The 20,395-nt window shown below is 47.1% G+C and overlaps 1 protein-coding gene across 4 annotated transcripts; it reads right to left on the bottom strand.

The window, feature by feature from the left end:
- Window positions 1-1,048: 1,048 nt before the first annotated feature.
- On the bottom strand, window positions 1,049-20,267 carry STX5 (syntaxin 5). Of its 4 annotated transcripts, none has more exons than XM_004437500.3 (11): window positions 20,172-20,267; window positions 19,242-19,485; window positions 18,144-18,214; window positions 17,923-17,978; window positions 17,734-17,804; window positions 13,223-13,339; window positions 13,082-13,138; window positions 12,821-12,902; window positions 12,237-12,343; window positions 11,948-12,069; window positions 1,049-1,802 (listed from the first exon to the last, which is right to left on the bottom strand). In XM_004437500.3, the coding sequence occupies exons 2-11, from the start codon at window positions 19,464-19,466 to the stop codon at window positions 1,643-1,645; spliced, it is 1,068 nt and encodes a 355-aa protein (XP_004437557.1). In that variant the 5' UTR covers window positions 19,467-19,485; window positions 20,172-20,267; the 3' UTR covers window positions 1,049-1,642. The 4 variants fall into 4 exon arrangements, with proteins under 4 accessions (XP_004437557.1, XP_087278888.1, XP_014648419.1 ...); XM_087422762.1 differs by having other exon boundaries at window positions 19,242-19,333; window positions 20,172-20,247; XM_014792933.2 differs by lacking the exon at window positions 20,172-20,267 and adding an exon at window positions 19,866-19,926.
- Between the last annotated feature and the right edge of the window lie 128 nt (window positions 20,268-20,395).

The following is a 20,395-nucleotide window of genomic DNA, read 5'->3' as shown; positions in this document are numbered from 1 at the left end:
TTACCAGCTGCGGATCTGTGTCTCGCTCTCCTCGCCTGGAAAATGGATTATCAGGAAATAGAAAACTAGAACGTAAGCTCCAAGAGAACAGGGACTTTGACTAATTCAGGGCTTTTTTCTCCAGCGCCTGCCTCAGTACCATGCCTGGCACATAGCAGGAACTCAATAAATTAAATGCATTTCTCATCTATGCATCCCCCCACGAAGAGGCGCCAAGTTAAGTGCGAGACTACATTTGTCGGGCTTTCGCAAGCAATTGTCTTCACAAACCTCCCCACCCACCACTGATGGGCTCTGCTACGCCTACACCGTGTTTCAACTGGGCACTGAAGGTGCCAGCAAGTCCACCTGCTGAACAAAGGCCAAGGCGAGAGCAAATATTAAAATGCCAGGGCTAAAAAAGACATGGGCTTTCCTAGACCTTTCAAAGTACTAGGGCCAGCCCAGCGTATGGTGATAGTTGTCTCTACAGCTTGAGCTTCCTTTGGGGTGTGTGAGATGGGGGGGGCTCGAGTGCCCTCAGAATGTAGTTGTGGCTCCTAGTCAGGAAGAACTAAGCATATTAACCTCCCTGGAGAGTGTGTATTCCAGGAGGGTCTCTCCTTCATTCTCCTGTGATTGGCTTGGATTTGGCGAAGAGCTTGGAGGGGACCAACAGTCTCACCTGGAGCTGGGAACAAATTCTTCACTTTACCTTTTGCTCGTGGCTCCTGCCTCATCCAACTCAAGGAAAAATTGGGGCCAACTGGTTGGAGGATGCAGATGAAATAGGTCCAAATACCGCTGGAGGTGGTCCTAGAAGTTGCCACCAGTCAGGGTCCCATTCTGGGACCCTGCTCCCCACTTTGAAGGGAAGCTTCTATGCTGATGAAGTGCTGCAGCACTTGGTTATTCCCTGCCTGGAGGCAGCTGTGTGCACAGAGCCCAAAGCCTGGCCCCTCAAAGCCATCAGCCCCAACCCTTCCAGTTCTGCTACTGGGCAGTGGGCTCACTCCACTTGCTGCCTAGGCCCTTCGACGCTCCCACCCAGAAATGACGACATGGCTAGTGAGGCTGACAGTCTTGCTGTAATTGGGAGAAAACGGGCTGCAGCGCATTTGGCAGATTGAGTCACCAGCAGCCAAAGTTGGAGTTGTGCAGGCAGCCGAGGGGCTCAGGGCCCCCTGCCTCACATGGTGAAGAGAGGAAGAAGAAAGAGGTCAAATTGTAACCCAGATGGGAAAGTTGGTCCCTGGGGCAGTTTCACTTCCTCTCCTCACTCTGAGGAAGGCGGGGAAGGGCGTCATCTCCCCTTGCTGCTGAAGTCTCCTTTGGGAGAGGCTGAGGAGGGTTTGTAAAAATCTCCTAGGGGAGACAACCTCCTCCACCGGCCCCCTAGTTGGCCTCTGCTCCCTTCCAGCCACTTCACAGCAGAGTCCAAATCCAGAACCGTTTGTGTTTCGTGGACCTGAGGGTGGTGAGGGGAGGACAGGGTGGCCAGAGGCAAGGAGTGGGGGATGAGGGGCAGTGGCCATTCTTAGCAGTTCCAGGGAAACAGGGCCTTTCTCCTAAGCACCCTGCACAGGCTCAGTGGCAGCACTGGCCACCTGCCCTCCCAAGAAGGGTTCCAAACCCCCACGGAGTGCCTCAGAGTGGAGAGGGTTCAGGCAAGGAAGACCACAAAGATGATGAAGAAGACAATGAGGATGAGGAAGATTTTGACCATGAGCCACCGGTTGGAAGTGACCGACTGGAAGTACTTGAGGATCTCTGAATGGGCGGCCTCAACATCCAGCTGGGCTCCCAGCACGTTCTCGTCGATCCTGGGGATACAGCGGGGAGGAGAGGAAACAGGAGGACACTGGATTAACAAGAATGCTGTTGAAGTGTATTTACTGACACGGAAAGATGGTCACGACACGTGGGAGTAAAAAGTGTTTATATACAACATGATCCCATTTTTGTGCATATATATTTGTGTAAAGAAAAAGTTCTGGAAGGGTAATATAAACAAGTCTTGGCTCTGGTTTGCACATCAGCTCTCCAACTGATTCGTTTATGACCCTAAGCCAGTCATTTAACCTCAAGTCTCATTTTCCTCAACTGCAGAGGAAGAGAAAATGAGGATAACACAAACCCTGCCTCTCTGGTTGGTGTCAGTCTTAAATGAGTTAACACATATAAAGCACCTAACCCATACTAAGCGCTCCCAAAATGTTAGCTATTATAATTTCTTGTTCATCAGTATTTGTTGATTTTTGTCTAATAAATAGTATTGCGTTTGTAATAAGGGAAAAAGTTCACAGACCATCATAGTCAGGAAATCCTGGTTCTGAGTGAGACAGGGAAAAAAACTTAATGATATGGACAGTAAGTCAGGGAACAAGAAAAGCTCTGCATGAGGAAAACATTGTCTCTCCAGGGTATAGAGAAGTCTTCAGAGGAAGGGCAATCTCTCACGAGATTGCTGAAGAAAATAAAGCATTTCCCAGCCAACTTGCATACACAATTCTAAAAACCAAACACAAATCCTGGTCTTCACAAAGGGAGTTCCTGAGAGCAGAGACTTTTGTGAGCTCTGAGGATAGAAAAGTTGGTGGGGGGCCGGCCTGGTGGCGCAGCGGTTAAGTGTACGTGTTCCACTTCGGTGGCCCGAGGGTTCACAGGTTCGGATCCTGGGTGTGCATCGATGCACCGCTTGTCAAGCCATGCTGTGGCAGCATCCCATATAAAGTAGAGGAAGGTGGGCACAGATGTTATAGCCCAGGGCCAATCTTCCTTAGCAAAAAGTGGAGGATTGGCATTGGATGTTAGCTCAGGGCTGATCTTCCTCACCAAAAAAAAAAAAAAAGTTGGTGGAGGCTGGCAATCCAGTTGGAAAGTGAGAGGAAGGGCTGGGCCAGTGACAACAAGGCCAGGGTCCTGGGAAGGTGGTTGTAACGACTTCGAGCTAATCTCTGTCCAAATACAGGAGCCTGGGTTGTATATAATTCCCTATTTGTGTCGAAGAGGCTAACTAAAGTATCAGGTTTCCTAGCTTTGGGCTATAATTATAGTCCTCGGGGTGGGTGCATTTGTCATCTCATATCCAATAAAGTTCATATTGGCTTTGCTTAACAAAAATGGAAAAAGCCATTTGAATTATGAATGGCTTTGCTTAACAAAAACGTAAAAACAATAAATGCAATCTGCCATAAAAAAGACTCATGGGAGTCCATGAACGAAAACCGATAGAAGGGAACTCTGGTGGTGAAAAAATTAGGAAATGATGGGCTATTCTGAGGAAGTAGCAGGAGAGTTAGAAAACGAAAATGAATGGGGCAGAAAACAATGGCTTGAGAAGCAGAGGAAAACTGAAAATGAATGAGGCAGAAAACAATGGTTTGAGAAGGAGAGGAAAACCGAAAGGGGAAAAGTTTGCAAAGGGAGGAGGGCAAAAGAATGCCTTATGGAGAGGAGAAAAAAAAAAACTACAGAAGGAAGAAATCAAGTGATGAGAAGCTGGAGTTTGGGACCTGCCTGGTGGCACAAGCGGTTAAGTGCACGCACTCCGCTGCGGCGGCACGGGGTTCGCTGGTTCGGATCCCGGGCACGCACCGACGCACCACTTGGCAAGCCATGTTGTGGCGGCGTCCCATATAAAGTGGAGGAAGATGGGCACAGATGTCAGCCCAGGGCCAGTCTTCCTCAGCAAAAAAAAAAAAAAAGAGGAGGATTGGCAGATGTTAGCACAGGGCTGATCTTCCTCACACACACACCCAAAAAGAAGAAGCTGGAGTTTGGCTGAACAGGACAGATGATGAATGATGTGAGAGACATGGAAACCAGAGGACTAGAAGGTGAGTCTAAGTTGGAAACAATCGAAAAAAAGCGGTTGAACTGAAGACGACAGTGAGCCCAAGAACTGGAAAGATTATCTGACCATGATTAGGAGATTTGGGATTTTAGTTTTCTGAGTTTCAGTTTGCCCAAAACTTCATAATGATTGACAGGAATTGGGTCATGTTTAGGATACAGAAACTGCCTTGAAGTAGCTCCATATGGCCAGATTTAGGAAATGTGGTTGTAATAAACAATAATGATGGTATATAATACATTGAATAAAAACAAAAAAATTACTGTTATTCCATAGTAATTTTAAAGAGAAAAAGCTCCTTCTTTACAGAAGAATGCTAGCTAATGAATGTAGAAGGAATGAAAGAATTAGAAAATTACCATTTTGCCACACACAATCTCACAAACGAGTCAGGCCAGGATCATCATGGGGCCGAGGAATTGGACACTCACATGGACTCAAAGTATCACTCCACAGATGACTCAGTCTGATGGTCACCTTCAACAAGTGACCAAACTTGGCATCACCAATAAAGGGAGAACCTCATCAAGTGGCAACTGATAGTATTACCTATGTAGCCACCAAAAATACTTAACCTTAATCTAATCACGAGGAAACACTGGACAAATACACCTGCAGGACTCTCTACAAGAGGCACGGCCTCTTCAAAAAAAAGCCAAGATCATGAAAAATAAAACAGAAAGCAGACTAAAGAGACAAAGCAATCAAATGCCATGTGTGAATGTTGCCTAGGTCTTAAATTGAAGGGAAAAAAAGCTAAACACATTTTTTTAGGACAGCTGGGGAAATGTGAATGTGGACTGAGTCCTGGATAGTGTTGGAGAATTGTTAATTTTCTTAGGTATGATAATGGTATTGTAGCTGTTCAGGAGAATACCTATTCTTGGCAGATGCAGGCTGAAGTATTTAGCGATAAAAATGTCGTGACGTTTGTACTTACTTTCAAATGATTCAGAAAAAAAAGAGCGAGAGAAAGCAAATGTGATAAAATGTTAACAGTTGGTGAATCTTTTTTTTTTTTTTGTGAGGAAGATCAGCCCTGAGCTAACATCTGCCAATCCTCCTCTTTTTGCTGAGGAAGACTGGCCCTGGGCTAACATCCGTGCCCACCTTCCTCCACTTTATACGGGATGCCACCACAGCATGGCTTGACAAGGGGGAGGTGCGTTGGCGCAAGCCCAAGATCTGAACCCGGGAACCCCGGGCCGCCAAAGCTGAGCTCTCGCACTTAACCGCTTGTGCCACCAGGCTGGCTCCGACAGTTGGTGAATCTACGTAAAAGGAATATAGGTGTTCATTGTGCTATCCACCCAACTTTTCTACCGTTTGAAATTTTTTAATTTACAAATTGGGGGTAAAAGGAAAATGCCTGAGTAACATTAGATCAGCAGTTTTCATACCTTACGAAAAATAAGAATCACCTTTTGAAGGTCCCAAAAATGCAAATTCTCAGGTCTCACATCCAGAGAATCTAGGGTGGGGCCCAGGAATTTACGTACTGAAGAATTTTGGACTAAATCAGTGGTTTCTAAAGAGGGTGCTCAAATCCAGATCCACTGGCATCCAGGAAACAAACATAAGAATGTCTATGTCTTTTTTTAAAATTTCATCCTTTCAAAAAAAAAAATTCATCCTTTCAAAATTTCAATTTCTTATGCATACGGTTGCCCACAAATTTTCTCTCTTTTGTTACTTCTCTTTTATGTTTCAGTCTGCTGTAAAACTGCTTGAGTCATTCAACTGAAACTGCTGGCACTGGTCCAATTCATCCTAGCCCCGTGATCCAATTAACACCTCAGGATACTTACCTCACCGGGAACTAACCACTCCTTTCTTCCCAAAATCCCTTCCATCTCAGCATCTAAGTACACATCTCTCTCCACTTTCTTCTCTCTTCCTCCTAACCCTTCCTCCCTGGTCTCTTGGACAGACCTTCCCCTCTCCACAGATCCCTGGAATCCATGGAGATCCGTCCTGTCCTTTTTCTCACTTTTCCCAATGTCCCTGGGTGGTCTTGTCTCTGCCCGTGGTTTCACCAAGAGGCCACTGACTCTCGAGTCCTTATCTCTAGCTCTAGTCCTTATCTCTATATTTTCTTTTTTTTAATTAATTAATTAATCTTTTTGTGAGGAAGATCAGCGCTGAGCTAACATCCATGCCAATCCTCCTCTTTTTGCTGAGGAAGACCGGCCCTGAGCTAACATCTATTGCCAATCCACCTCCTTTTTTTTTTTTTTTTTCACTTTTTCTCCCCAAAGCCCCCCCAGTACATAGTTGTATGTCACAGTTGCACATCCTTCTAGTTGCTGTATGTGGGATGCCACCTCAGCATGGCCAGGCAAGCGGTGCGTCAGTGCGTGCCCGGGATCTGAACCTGGGCCGCCAGTAGCAGAGCTCGTGCACTTAACCGCTAAGCCACAGGGCCGGCCCTAGTCCTTATCTCTAGCTCTCTCCCTATCCCTCTCTTCTGAGCATCAGACGATACATCAAATGCCACTTGGCTGGCCCCTGAAGTCTGACCTTCAGCATGTCTGGAACAAACCTCATTCTCCTCACCCAGCATCAATCCACTTCCTCTGTGTTCTCTCCCTGAGAACAAACTTCTCACGGTGGCACACAGGTCCTTTGTGATCTGGCCTTGCCTCTCTAGCTTCCTCCATTACCACTGCCCCAGCTCCGTGGAATAATTCTGCATTCCTGGAATCCACCACGCTCTTTTTCATTTCTGAGCTGCTTCTTTCCCACATGAAATGGCCTTTCCTTTACCCTTCTCTGGCTGGCATTCCCCTCAAGTCCTAGCTTGGTATCACTTCCAGGAAGGCCCCTTGCCCCCGTCTAGGAGAGGTACCTACTCTGAGTTTCCTCATCCCCCTCTATCCCTGCCCTTATCATACTGAACTGTAATTGTCAGCGTATGTCTCTCCTACTAGACAGTGAGCTCCATGAGGACCAGAACTGTCTTTCACCTTCCTATCCCCAGATCCGGCAGGACCAGCTCACAGCAGCAACAATAAATGTTTGCTAAACCAAGGAACAAATGAATCCTAACACTGAAAAATACTTACGACACTCTTTCAAGGAAGACTAGAATGTAAAATTGCATTTACACTATAATGCTACAATTCTAACTATTTAAAACACATATGCATTGGGGAAATAAATATCTTTTACAATTCTGCTTCACTGAATCCATAATAATATTCTAATATCCCAAATACATCGTAGCCTAAGGAGCTATAGTGTTTATGGCTTAACTTAGCAAGAGGGTCCCAAGGTCTCAGCTGAACAAGATAAGAATCAGTCAATTCTCCTGATTCTAGGATCAAGACAGCTGTACTCATAGCACCTTATAAATGGCTGGTGCTCAACACACAGTAGTTGAATAAATAAACATCCTTTTAACCAGTGGTTCTCAAACTTTGATGCTCATCAGAACCCCCTATGATCTTGTATAAAATGAAGATTCCTGCAGGTCCAGTCCACTCACCTCTATGGACTCAGAATCCCCAAGTGTGAGGCCAGGAACCTATTTTCTTTACCCTGCCCAGTTAAATATGTGAGGCTGCTTAATGGATCAGTGTTGGGAAACCTGCTTTAGACAAATGTACACATTGACCCCATTTCACTCAATCAACAACCTACGCTGAAAGCCCTCTGCGAGGTGCTATGGGGAATAAAGATCAACCAGGACTGGACATTGCCTAAAGGCCCAGAGCAAGTGGGCAGGACTTGTGGACTTGTGGGTTCCCCAGACCTCCCATACCTCCTCGCCCCCTTGCTCTCCACTGATGGCCTTTCTTCTTCCTGAACTGAGAAGACTGCAGTAGTCTGAGGAATTGGGCAAGGTAAAGAAAATAGGTTCCCGGCCTTACACTAGGAAATTCTGAGTCCACAGAAGTGAGTGGAGTGGACCTCCAGGAATCTTCATTTTTTGTAAATTCCACAGGAGGTTCTGATGAGTATTCAGGTTTGTGAACCACTGGTTGAAGGATGTTTATTTATTTATTCAACTACTATGTGTTGAGCACCAGCATTTACAAGGTGCTGTGAATACAGCTGTCTTGGTCCCCCTGCCCAGCATCTGCACAACATGCCCTGCCTTCCTCCTACCCATCACCAGCTCCTCTGAAAGCCAAGCCCACCACTTAAGCACTGGATTCCACATCCCCTCACCCTCTCAAGAACATAATTTTAAGAATTCTCTCCCCTTGCTCCTACATCATCAATTTTTATTTCTCTGTTGGATCATTCTCATTAGCATACAAACATACTTTTATTTTCTCCCTCTTGTTTTAAAAAAACAAGAACAAAAACCTCTTGGCTCCCACTGGACAAACTGGCAACAATCTGAACACTGAAAATAATCATTATCCTAACTAATTACAACACAAAAAGTAAATAAAAACCTTAAGCCCATAATGATGCTCAAAAGAGAGGAAGAATTGGGAAAAAAAAAACAAAACTCCTTGGCCACTACTTGTGACAACTGCCATCAACTATTTACTCTGAAAATACAGGAAAAGAATTAAGGTTTTATCTAGCCTAATTAAGAGGAACTTCAGCTCATGCAGTTAATAAAGGAAAGCTCTTCTTTACAGAAAAATGTATCCCAACGAGATAAATTGATTCAGACAAGCATCATAAATGGATGCTAGAAACATCAGTAAAAGGTTTTTGGGGAACAGGATATCACAGGGTACCCCATAAATTACTTGCTGACTGCAAAGAAGAAAATGACTTTTAAAAGGAGAGATTATCTGTCACCACCTTAATCAAGTGATATTGTTCTCACCAACATAGAGACAATCTGACATTAAATGCCTCCTCCTAATGAGATGTAATTTGATTGAGATATATATATATACACATTACAGATTCAAGAATCTCAGAGAACCCCAAGCAGGATAAATTCAAAGAAAATCACATCTAGATACATAAATAGTCAATTGCTGTCAACCAAAGATAAGAAAAAATTATTAAAAAGCAGCCAGAGAAAAACACATTACATATAACAATTAGAATTACCACTAACTTCTCATTAGGAATGAGAAACCAAAAGATAGTAGAGTGAGATATTTCAAGTGCTTAAAGAATAAAACTGAAAACCCAGAATTCTATATCTAGAAAATATCTCTCAAGAATGAAAGTGAAATAAAGAAATTTTCAGATAAAAGCAAAGTAAAAGAATTTGTCATCAGCAGATGTGCTCTACAAAAAATGCTCAAGAACGTTCTTCAGGTTAAAGGGCAGTGATACCAGATGGAAACTGGATGTTCCAGAAGGAATGAAAAGCGCTGGAAACGGTAAACATATGAGTAAATGCAAAAGACTATTTTTCCCTCTTAATTTCTTTAAACTTTAAAACAAAAACTTTAATACTGTACTGTGGAATTATAAAGTATATAGATGCAACAATTATGACAACTAGAGCATAAAGGATGGAGGAGAGGGTTGCAAAGTTCTTACGCCATATGAAGTAGACTGTAAAAAGTTAATGATGCATATTGTAATCCCTGGAGCAACCACTAAAAAAAAAAAAGAACATATAGCTAAAATACCAACAGACAATTTTTTTTTTTTTTTTTTAAAGATTTTATTTATTTATTTTTTCCCCCAAAGCCCCAGCAGATAGCTGTATGTCATAGCTGCACATCCTTCTAGTTGCTGTATGTGGGACACGGCCTCAGCATGGCCGGAGAAGCGGTGCGTCGGTGCACGCCCGGGATCCGAACCCAGGCCGCCAGCAGCGGAGCGCGTGCACTTAACCACTAAGCCACCGGGCCGGCCCCCAACAGACAAATTTAAATGGAATTCTAAAAAAAATTTTCAATTGTTCAAAAGAGGACAGGAAAGGAAGAACAGAGGAACAACAAACAGAAGGGAAAAACAGAAAGCAAATAGTAAGATGGTAGGCCTACATCCAACCTTATCAAAAACTACATTAAATGTTAATGAACTAAACACTCCAATTAATTCTCAGCTCTCATCTTGCTTGGCCTAAAAGCAAAATTTGTTATAGCTGATCACTCTTTCCTTGACTCATTTTCTTCTCTTGGCTCCTAGGCCAACACATTCATTGATTTTTCTTCCCATCTCATCAGCTGTGCTCCTGTTCACTCTCCTCCCACGAGTGAGACTTGGGTTCAGAAATGGCCCCAGGACTCAGTGCTTGATCCTCTTTACACGCAACGCACTCCCTTACCCAGCTGCCAAGTCCAATCTGCCCACCCTCGGCCCAGGCCTGTCTCCTAAACTCCATATATCCATCTGCCTGTTCACTGTCTCTACTTGGATGTCTAACAGACAACTGCCCACCTCTTGTTGGACAACGTGTCTAAAACTGAACTCATTTTCCCCCTAAACCTACTCTACCCGGAGTAACCAGCCCTATTTCAAGTGAGGGCCATGAATCCCTTCCATTGCTCACATCAAAAGCCTGGAGTTATCATAAACTCCTCTTTTTCTCTCACATTCTACATTCAGTTCATCAAGTAATTGATCCTATTGGTTCTACCTTCAAATTATATCCAGAATCCAACTACTACTCACCACCTTGGTTCCAGCTACCATCACCTCTTGCCTAGATTACTGCACAGGCCTCTGCGCTGATCTCCCTGCTTCTGTCCTAGGCCCCTACAATGGGTTCTGACCACAGCAACCAAATGATCCTTCTAAAATATAAGTCAGATAGTGTAACCTTTCATCAAAACCCTGCAACGGCTTCCCAGGTCACTCCAAGTAAAAGCCAAAGCCTCACATGGCTTTAAAAGGCCCGACATGATCTGGCCCCTCAGCTCCCCCTGACTTAACCTTGTAGTACTTTCCTCCTCACTCTCCCTCAGCTGCAGTGCTTTTTTTTTTTCATTTTTTTGTGAGGAAGATCAGCCCTGAACTAACATCCATGCTAATCCTCCTCTTTTTTTGCTGAGAAAGACCGGCCCTGGGCTAACACGTGCCCATCTTCCTCCACTTTATATGGGACGCCGCCACAGCATGGCCTGACAAGCGGTCCATTGGTGCGCACCCGGGATCCGAACCTGGGCTGCCAGCAGCGGAGCTTAAGCACTGAACCGCTATGCCACGGGGCCGGCCGCTGCAGTGGCTTCTTTGCTGTCCTTTAACTCATCAGACACATTCCTGTGTGAAGGCCTTGACCCTGGTTCTTCCCTCTGCCTGGTAAACTTCCCCAGATATCTACCTGCCAAACTCCCTTACCTTCTCCCAAACCTTGGTCAGATGTCACCTTCTTATTAGGGTTTACCTTAACCATCCTATTTAACATTACAACTTGCCCTTCCAAACTTAGCACTCCTGATCAGTGTATCCTACTCTACCTTTACTTATAGCATTTATCAGTGAGCAAAAATATATGCTGGACCATTTACTTATCACGTGTATTTTTAATAATCTGTCTCCCCTACTACGATGTAAGTTCCACAAGGGCAGGGATCTTTGTCCACGGCTCTATCTCCATAACTGACTGAATGAACACTAAGTGCCAAAGCAGAGGAGCAGATAAAATGCCTCTTGCGGTAGCAGGTGGCGCCAGAGGAGCAGAGAGGCCTTCCCAGTGGTGGGCTCTGCCCGCCTCCCTCTAGTCTCATCAGCACCTCTGTCCCTGTCTCTCTTCTTTGCACAGTTGGATTCCCCTTGTCATTCAGGTCTCTGCTTCAACGTCATGTCTTCTTCAGAGCAGCCTTCCCTGCCACCCAATCTGATATTCCTACTCAATCATTCTTGCAACACATCATGCTACTTTTAATTCTCTGTACACCCCTTATCACTACCTGAAAATTTCTTGTCAAATCTTTTTAACAGCTGTCCTCACCCACTCTATTGAATTCCATACACACACTACAAAGTAAGCTCCATGAAATACAGACTTTACTGTTCTACTCATTGCTGGCTCCCCAGCACCTGGAACAGCGCCTGACATGGAAGAGGTGTTCAGTAAACACTTGTTGAACAGATGGAGGCAGGTGAACTGGGCCCTGTGCGTGGATTCACTCTACTCTGCCCAAGGGCATCAAGCTTCCCTGGGGGCCTTTAGGATGCCACCCACAGGGAAGAGAAGGCTCCTCTGTTTGGGGTGAGAGAGTAAAAGAGTCTCACCTCTGAATGGTTTCTTCCTGTTCCTTAACCATGTGCGCCAACTGCTGAAAGATGGAGCCTAATTCAACAATTGTGGACTCGATGTTCTGCATGGTGTCTGCTCGGCTCTGGATGTAGGAATCCTTCAGAGGAGAGAGAGTGCCCATGAGCACTGGGAGCTTCTTCAGGGTAGGGCCCGCCTCTTTAGGACCCTCCCAGCTTGCCATTCCACCATGGCACATTCCAAACACTTGCTTGTGGCCCACAGCGGGACAGAGGAGCATTCATCCCCAGTTCAGAGCCCGGGTACCTGCTCGTCAATGAGCTGCAGCTGCTGGCTGGTCCGAGAGTCCACCATGTCGATGGCCACATCCCCGGAGGCACGAGACTCTGCCCCCAAAACCACAGCACCACCCCCTGAGGGAAGAAAGAAGACATGACACTTCTTAGTGGTTAAGGCAGGTTCAAAGCCCACATGCTCTGGATTTGAATCCCAGCTCTGGCACTTACTAGCCTTGTGACCCTGGACAAGTCATTTAACCTCTCTGAGCCTCAGTTTCCTCACCTGTAAAATGGGGGATAATAATAGTTGCTTTCTCAAAGCGTGGTTGTGAAAATCAAATGAGAGAATGTGAATAAAGTAAGCGCACAGAAAACATTAGAAACTATCATTCTTCCGAACATGACTGAATTCACCCCCAACAGTGTTCTCACTGTGGGAGACTAAGTGTGGATCGTGAATCCCAGCAATCAGGTTTGACGTCTGAGAGAGAAAGCCTAGCCACTTCCTTGCCCCTCCATTCTCCTACCCAAACCCTGTCTTTAGAGGATGCTGTCAGAACCAGAGTAACTAAGGGTTACCCCTCAGGGCTCCCTGTATTGCCTGTAACTTACCCAGGTGGTTGGGGGCAAGGGGCAGGGCTGACACGGGTGCCCGGGAGAACTGCTCCCGCCGGCTCCTCTGCTGCTTCAGGTTCTGGGGTTGGGGAAGAAACGCAAAGGTCCTGAGGCCTCCGGAAACCGGGCATGTTCAAGAGATCCTCCTGTCTGTCAGCCCATGACCCTGCTGCCCTCGCCCTTCCACTGTCCCTTTCCCACATCCCTCTTGGGCCCTCACCCCCAGATTCCTATCCCTCCTACACAGATTCTTCTCACCTCTGTCCTCACTTCTAAAACTGATTTGAAGTCATTGGACATGGAGGCCAGTTTCGACTAGAAGAAAAGGAGAGTGGGTCAGTCAAAGAAGATAACACCTTCCTCCCTTTTATCTCCCCCTGTCCTTCCCCCAGGTCCTACCTGTAGGGAGACCACGATGGTGTTGGAATGGGTTTGCAGGTGCCGGCCACTCTGGCTGCCCTTGGCCCTCACGAAATCCTGAAGCTGGGCGATTTGTTTATTGAGGCTATTGATGTCCTGGTGAGAGTCAACAGAAAAATGAGTGTCAACCAAGAAGTCCTCAGCCAGCATCTCTCCCACGTGGACATCTCCGGCAGGGAGGTCAGGGTGGACGTTACTAGCAGGGGTGAGGCTATCTCCGACAGTCAGAGCAGAAGGGCCAGCTGGGATTTCCAAGCTCTAGCTCAGTCCTTGCAGAGTAGACCCAGAAAGAGGTGAAATACGGTCTCATTCATTTGTAAATAAATGATTTGTTTACCCCCTCCACTCTACTGTCCTACTCCACGCTGCGAGGCCACACTCATGGCCACAGAACCCCCTAAAAGGCCACAATCTCGAACCCAGAGCACGCTGACCAACAAAGCACCTGTGCAGTACTCAGGAAAAGGGAAGAGTCAAAGGCACATTGGTTTTCCAGAAGCATCAATGAAACGATTCTCAAATACAGAATTCCTTTTAAAAATTATTGCAAAAGAGTGAAAGCTGTGACTTGTCCAAGGTCACACACAATGAGTGAACAGCACAGCCAGGCTTTCTACACCAGACCAATGCATCAGCCACTCCATCATCCATTGCCAAGGGCCACGTGAGACAAGGGAGATGAAGCAGGCAGCTAGGGGGTGGCAGAGAAAGCTTGCCCCAGGGCAGTCAGAACCAGGGAAGGATCAGAGGAACAGGAGAAGGGGGAGGGAAAAGAGGTCAAGAATAGTGATTTCAAGAAATAGGCTAGGGGCCGGCCCAGTGGCGTAGTGGTTAAGTTTGTGCACTCTGCTTCAACAGCCCAGGGTTCGCTGGTTCAGATCCTCGGCGTGGACCTGCATACCACTCATCAAGCCACGCGGCATCCCACATAGAAGAGCTACAACTCTACAGCTATGATACACAACTATGTACTGGGGCTTTGGGGAGGGAAAAGAAAAGAAAGAGGAAGATTGGCAACAGATGTTAGCTCAGGGCCACTCTTCCTCAAAATAAAAAAAAAGGCTAGAAGGGGGGCCGGCCCGGCAGTGCAAGCGGTTAGGTGCGCATGCTCTGCTGCGGCGGCCCAGGATTCGCCGGTTCGGATCCCTGGCGCGTACCGACGCACTGCCTGGCAAGCCATGCTGTGGCGGCGTCCCATATGGAGTGGAGGAAGATGGGCACAGATGTTAGCCCAGGGCCAGTCTTCCTCAGCAAAAAAAAAAGAGGAGGATTGGCAGATGTTAGCATAGGGCTGACCTCCTCACAAAGAAAAAAAAAATAGGCTAGAAGAAAAACTAGATTAGACAACTTCTAGAGACCCTCCAATAGTCCTTCCAGTCAGTATCCCAGCCCCAACCATTCCGACTTCTGGACGATGTCCACTGCTGACTGGTCTGTCCCTTTGGAAGTGATGCAGCCTCCCCACAGCCATGCACAAAACTGCATTCTAGGTTTTTGCCCCATAAAATGTTTTCCCCCAGGGTTCTAGCTTAGAAAATGGCACCATTTCCCACCTCGTTGCCCAAGCTAGAAGCTTCTAAGTCACATATGCACACCTCCTTAACCCACCTATATGCCACAACGCAACCATAATCTATTGAGTGCTAACTGTGTACTCAGCCCCAGGTGAACACAACAGCAGCCTTGTATTTGTTTACTGTGTGCCACGCACCGTGCTAAGCAGCTTATAACTTCCTCTTTGTCCTTAAACTTAATATAGAAAACAACTCTTAATTCCCCCCCAGAAATCATTGCTCCTTCTTCCTTCTTTTCCATTTTGGTAAATGGCACCACCACTCACCAGTTGCTCAAACCAAAAACTTAACAGCCATTCCCAATTCCTGTTTTCCCTTAATCCACGTGGAACCCAGCAGGAACTCAGAAAGAACCCAGCTGATTGCAACATATACTCTGAATCTGTCCACTCACCTCCTTCTCTACAGAACCCAACCTAGTCCAAATTGTCATCTTCTTGCTCTAAAAAATCTCCAAGAGCCTCCTAAATGACCTTCCTCTTCGGGCCTGTCCCTCTACAATCCACTTTCTACATAGCAACTAGAGTGACATTTTAAACCAAACGTCACCCCGCTGCTTAAAATCTTCCAAGAGCTTCCACCAAATTTAGAATACAACCCAAATTGCTTACCTGGCCAACGCAGACTCTATGGGGTCTGGCCCCACCCATTCCTCTGACCTCATCTCCTACCTGTCTCCTTCTCACTTGCTATGCTGCAGCCACACTGGCTGCTTTCATGGTTATCAAATGCAACAAGGTCACCCACACTTCAGGGTCTTTCCCTTTTTCTATTCCCACTGTCTAGAAAGTGCTCCCACCAGATCGTTGGATGACTGGCTTTTTCCTCACCATTCAGGTCTCACTGTCACTTCTTCAGCCAGGCCATCCTCGATCACCCCATCTAAGGTAAGTCCCTACCCTGAGGAACTCACTCACTTTATTTTTTTTTTTTTTTTTTTTTTAAAGATTTTATTTATTCAGTTTTTTCCCCCCAAAGCCCCAGTAGATAGTTGTATGTCATAGGTTCACATCCTTCTAGTTGCTGTACGTGGGACTCGGCCTCACGTTGGACGGAGAAGTGGTGCCTCGGGGCGCTCCCGGGATCCGAACCCGGGCCGCCAGCATCAGAGCGCGCGCACTTAACCGCTAAGCCACGGAGCCGGCCCTCACTCACTTTAGTTAACAGGATTTACCACTATCTCAAGTTGTCTTTTCTACTTACTTGTATAGTGTCTAGTCCACCCATTGAGAAAGGAAGTTACCAAGGGCAGGCACCACATTTGTGTCGTTCACTGCTGAATCCCCAGAACCAGGCAGCCAAGTCACTCAATAATGTGAGTGATTGAATAAATAAACACATAAATCCTCACAACAACCCTAGGAGGTAGGTACTGTATTACTCTTTTTATTTATAAGAGAACTGAAGCTCAGACTAGTTAGGTAGCATACCCACGGTCACATCATAAATGGTGGATCTAGGATTTGAACTCAAGTCTGTCTGAATCCAGTCAGCGGTTCTTAAATGCCTATGCACTAATGCCCCAGTAGTTAACGGAAACCTCTCTCTTCTACCCAGCACAGCATCTCTTGAATGTGTCTGCCCTTTGGCCTCTGCTATAACCATCTTCATACTGGACAACTGCAGCAGCCTCCTCCCTAGACTCTCTGCCCATCCATGCTCCAGGGTTCTTCTTCCCCATGGTCACTCAATTTCACATTTTATTCTCATTACATTGTGCTGGGAAAGGAAAGAATCACAACTGTAGAGAATTGTGCTATACCAGTGTCTTGTAGACAGAAATGCAATCCAGGTTCTAATCATCTTTGCAGTCATTTCACACTCCTTAGCAAGTTCTTCACAATGATCTTCACAACCAGCCACCAATCTACCTTTCTACCCTCATCTCCTGCCAATCACTCATTCAATCAACAATTATTGAGTACCTACTATATGCCAGACACACTACAGGCATTTGGGATATATCTATGAACAAGAAGAAAGAAAAAAATCCCAGTTCTTGTGTCACTTAAATTTTTTTTCTTTTTTGAGGGGGATGAGGTAGGTGGGAGGGAACAGAGACAAACAGTCAACATAGTAAGTAAGTTAACTATAGAGAATGTGAGAATATATCAAGTACCATAAAAAAGAAAATAGAGCAAGGTAAGGGAGATCAGAGTTTCGGGCCTTGGAGTAGTAAATACCATGGTCAGAGTTGGCCTCCCTCAGCAGGTAATAGCTGAGAAAAGACTTGAACTTCCTGTTTTATAAGCCATGCCTCTGCACACATCATTTCCTCTGTCTGGAATGTTCTTCTACTGCCTCTACACAAGCCTTGAAATCAGATCCCATTTCACCTCCTCTATAAAATCTCTCCCAGTGTCCCCGGACTGTCTCATTCATCTTTTTTTTTTGTGAGGAAGATCAACCCTGAGCTAACATCCATGCCAATCCTCCTCTTTTTGCCGAGGAAGACTGGCCCTGAGCTAACATCTGTGCCCATCATCCTCCACTTTATGTGGGACACTGCCACAGCATGGCCTGACAAGCATGCGTGCCCTGGATCCGAACCCGGGCCACCAGCCCCGGAGCTCGAGCACTTAAGCGCTACACCACAGGGCCGGCCCCTCATTCATCTTTTTCTAAGATCTTTTCTGTACTACTTGCCTCCTACTCATAAATATGAATTTATGGGGCTACATACCTCTTCTAGATAATAAGCCCTTGAAGACAGGAATCTTGCTTCATGTTTGTGAGGCAAGTGCCCAGCACACTGCTTTGTATACAGTAGATAATCAATAAGTGTCTACTAACTCAATGGATGAGCAGGATGTTTGGGGCTGGCTCTAGAAACTTGCTCTGGGCCTCCATGGCAATGGAAAATGATAGAAGCAATTTGACTGGAACACTGGGCTCTCCCAATAGCTAGCAGCTCACCTGTTTGATGATATAAGTTAGCTCCTCGATTTCCACTGCTTTATCATCAAAGAGGGACTTGCGCTTTGCCACTGCAGAGACAAACAGAAAGCCACAACAGGTGACGTCAAAGACAAGGCTTAGGGTATACAGTTCCTCAGCCCTCTTTGGTTCACTGGCCCATCTCTGAAAGACCCCAAGAACACTTACAGATTGTCAGCTTCTCCAGCTTGGCAAATGTGTTGCTGAGGTCTTTCCCAATGCGCCTGCAAATGAGCATGTGTGAGAACACTGTGGGAAAGGGCAGGAGAGGGCCTATTCCCACACTAGCTCCAGCACCACCAATCCCCGCCCTCACAGCCAAGGCCACCACAGGCAAGCCTGCTTCTCAGACACTGTATCACCCCAGCACATAACTTCTCTCAACTCACTTGGCCATGAGGGTGAATTCACTGCGCTGCCGGACAGCACGCAGAGCTGGCTTGTTTGTCTGGATTCCATTCTGAAAAGCAATGTCAAGTGGTGAGACTTTAGTCCCCCCTCTCCATTTCCAGCTGTTCCTCACCGTTCCTAAGGTGTCCACTAAACTCTCTCTCTAGTACTAGTGGTGTCCTCCACCAGACAGTCTAGACAGGTAAACCCCAGTTCAAATCTTGACTTCACCATTCACCAGCTGGGGGATTTGGGGCAAGTTACTTAAACCATTCTGTTAAATCATTCTACTTAAACTGTTTAAGTTACTTAAACCACTCTCTATTTCCTTTTCTGTAAAATGAAGACAATCCACATGCTTCCTGTTGTTGTTGCTAAGAGTAAATGACATAAGGGCTGTAAAGTATTTTAGCCAAATACTGGTACGTTGTAAGCACTAAATAAATGGTAGCTAGTATTACCATTCTACCCCTTGAATCAGGATAACTGGAAAGCTCTTGGAGATCATATAGAACAGCAGTTGTTAACAAGAGCTGATCAGTAAAAGTACTTAAAAATGGTCACTCAGGTCCCACTTAGATTCAGAAAGTCTGGACTGAGACAAGGGAATCTAATTTTTTAAAAAGCACTCCAAAATGATTTTGATAAAAACTACTTATCTAGAGGACTTCATTTTACAGTTATAAAAACTGAGGCCCAACTACGCTAACTTCCCTGTGGTCACACAGAAAACTTGTGGTAGAACTATATTCAAGAGAACTAGAATTCAAGGTGCATGTCTGTGAGCTAAAGGCTCTTTCTAGAACCTGTTCCTTATCCAAACCAAGTACATTGCAGCCACCTCTCACCCTCGGCTATTCCTTCCAGAACAGCAACCCTAGCCTCCGGGGGATTCCTCCCCCAAACAGTCTAGATCCTGCCTCTAGATAGCTAGCCCACCTCTTCTCTGTTGCTTAGCAGATCCTACCGCCTCCTCCAAGGCTGATCAGTTTTCCATCAGGTTCCCCCAAGAATGACTTCGATCAACAGTGCTGGAGCACAGCCTCTCCCAGATTTGAGTAAGGCTCACTCCTGCCTTCCCCACTCCAGGTCCTTACCTGACGGCTCTGCAGGGACTTGCAGGCGGACAGGAACTCCTGGGTCCGATCTCGGCAGGACATGGTGTCGGGAGGGGGAGGGGCCAGGGCCACTGGGGGGGGCAGAGGGGCGATGTCGCTGCTGCTACTGCCAGCAGTTGCAGGGGACAGGACCTGTGTCTTTGAGAGACCCAGGTAGACACCCTGATCCGTGTTCTTAGACCCGTAGCGTTTCCGCGGGATCATTGAGACGCATAACCTCGGACTGTTGTGGAGGGGAGAGTGTCATTCCCCACGCAGCCTCCTTCCCCACAAATTACCCCCCCACACCCCCCAACCAGCAAATCCTCGGGCCCTTTCTCTCTTGGCACGGACTTTCGCGCCCAAAGCCACCCGCAGATCCTGGGGCCGGCCCGCAGCGGGCAGGGCCCCGCTTCCTCTCCGGCCTCAGCCGTCCCCCTCCTCGACTCTTCTTCTAACTCGGCTCTGGCTGCCAGAGCGCAGGCTGGGGTCCTGAAGCGGAGCCAGAGCCAGGTCCCGTGGCCCCGAGGCTCCAGGCCGGCCTGTGCAACTGCCCCAGGCCCTAACTGGGCCCTCACGTATCCACGGGTTCCTTCGACTCCTCAGGTAGAAACGGTGACGGACCTTCTGAGGGGCACACACTTCGGTGGGCGGAGGGGGGAACCTCTAGGTGTTTATTTGAAACAGGAAGTCCCACCCCCGCCCAAGTCCCGCCTTCTAGAGGACTGCAGCCGCTGATTAGCTAATGCCGACGTCTTTCTCAAGAGGGCCTTTCCTGATTGGACGGCGAAGTGTTCGCTCACCCCCGAGCCGGGCCGGCAGGACTTGCTCGCTTGGCCCTGGTTCCCTTCCCCCCGTCTGTCGCCGCCCCCGGAAAGCCGCTGCCCGGAGCTGACACGGCGGCCAGACCCCTCTCAGAGCCAGTCCTACCTCCTCTCTGCCGCCTGCCGCCACCGCCACTGCCACGATCTCCCGGGACGTCACCGCCTCCTCCCCGGGAGCCGAAGCCGCGGAAACCAGACCGAAGACAGGAAGCCGCCACGTCACCCAGACGTAGCCCCTCCCCCGGTGACGAGAGGGCGCTGCCACGCCTATTCGAGCCCGGCGACCCGAGGGACACGCCCTCCACCCAAATGCAAGAGCGACCCCGCCCT

Source organism: Ceratotherium simum, chromosome 34 (assembly GCF_057802395.1).
Source record: "Ceratotherium simum simum isolate JZ-2026a chromosome 34, ASM5780239v1, whole genome shotgun sequence".
Taxonomy (NCBI): domain Eukaryota; kingdom Metazoa; phylum Chordata; class Mammalia; order Perissodactyla; family Rhinocerotidae; genus Ceratotherium; species Ceratotherium simum.
Note: the sequence above shows the minus strand (reverse complement) of the source record. Positions and strands in the feature narration are given on the sequence as shown.

What these genes read in the sequence shown, in the direction of transcription:
- STX5 (XM_004437500.3), bottom strand. Translation starts at nt 19,466, where the DNA reads ATGATCCCGCGGAAACGCTACGGGTCTAAGAACACGGATCAGGGTGTC. An exon ending in AGTCCCTGCAGAGCCGTCAG is followed by an intron (nt 18,215 to 19,241) that starts GTAAGGACCTGG and finishes ATTGCTTTTCAG; the next exon opens with AATGGAATCCAGACAAACAA. An exon ending in TAACTTATATCATCAAACAG is followed by an intron (nt 13,340 to 17,733) that starts GTGAGCTGCTAG and finishes GACTCTCACCAG; the next exon opens with GACATCAATAGCCTCAATAA.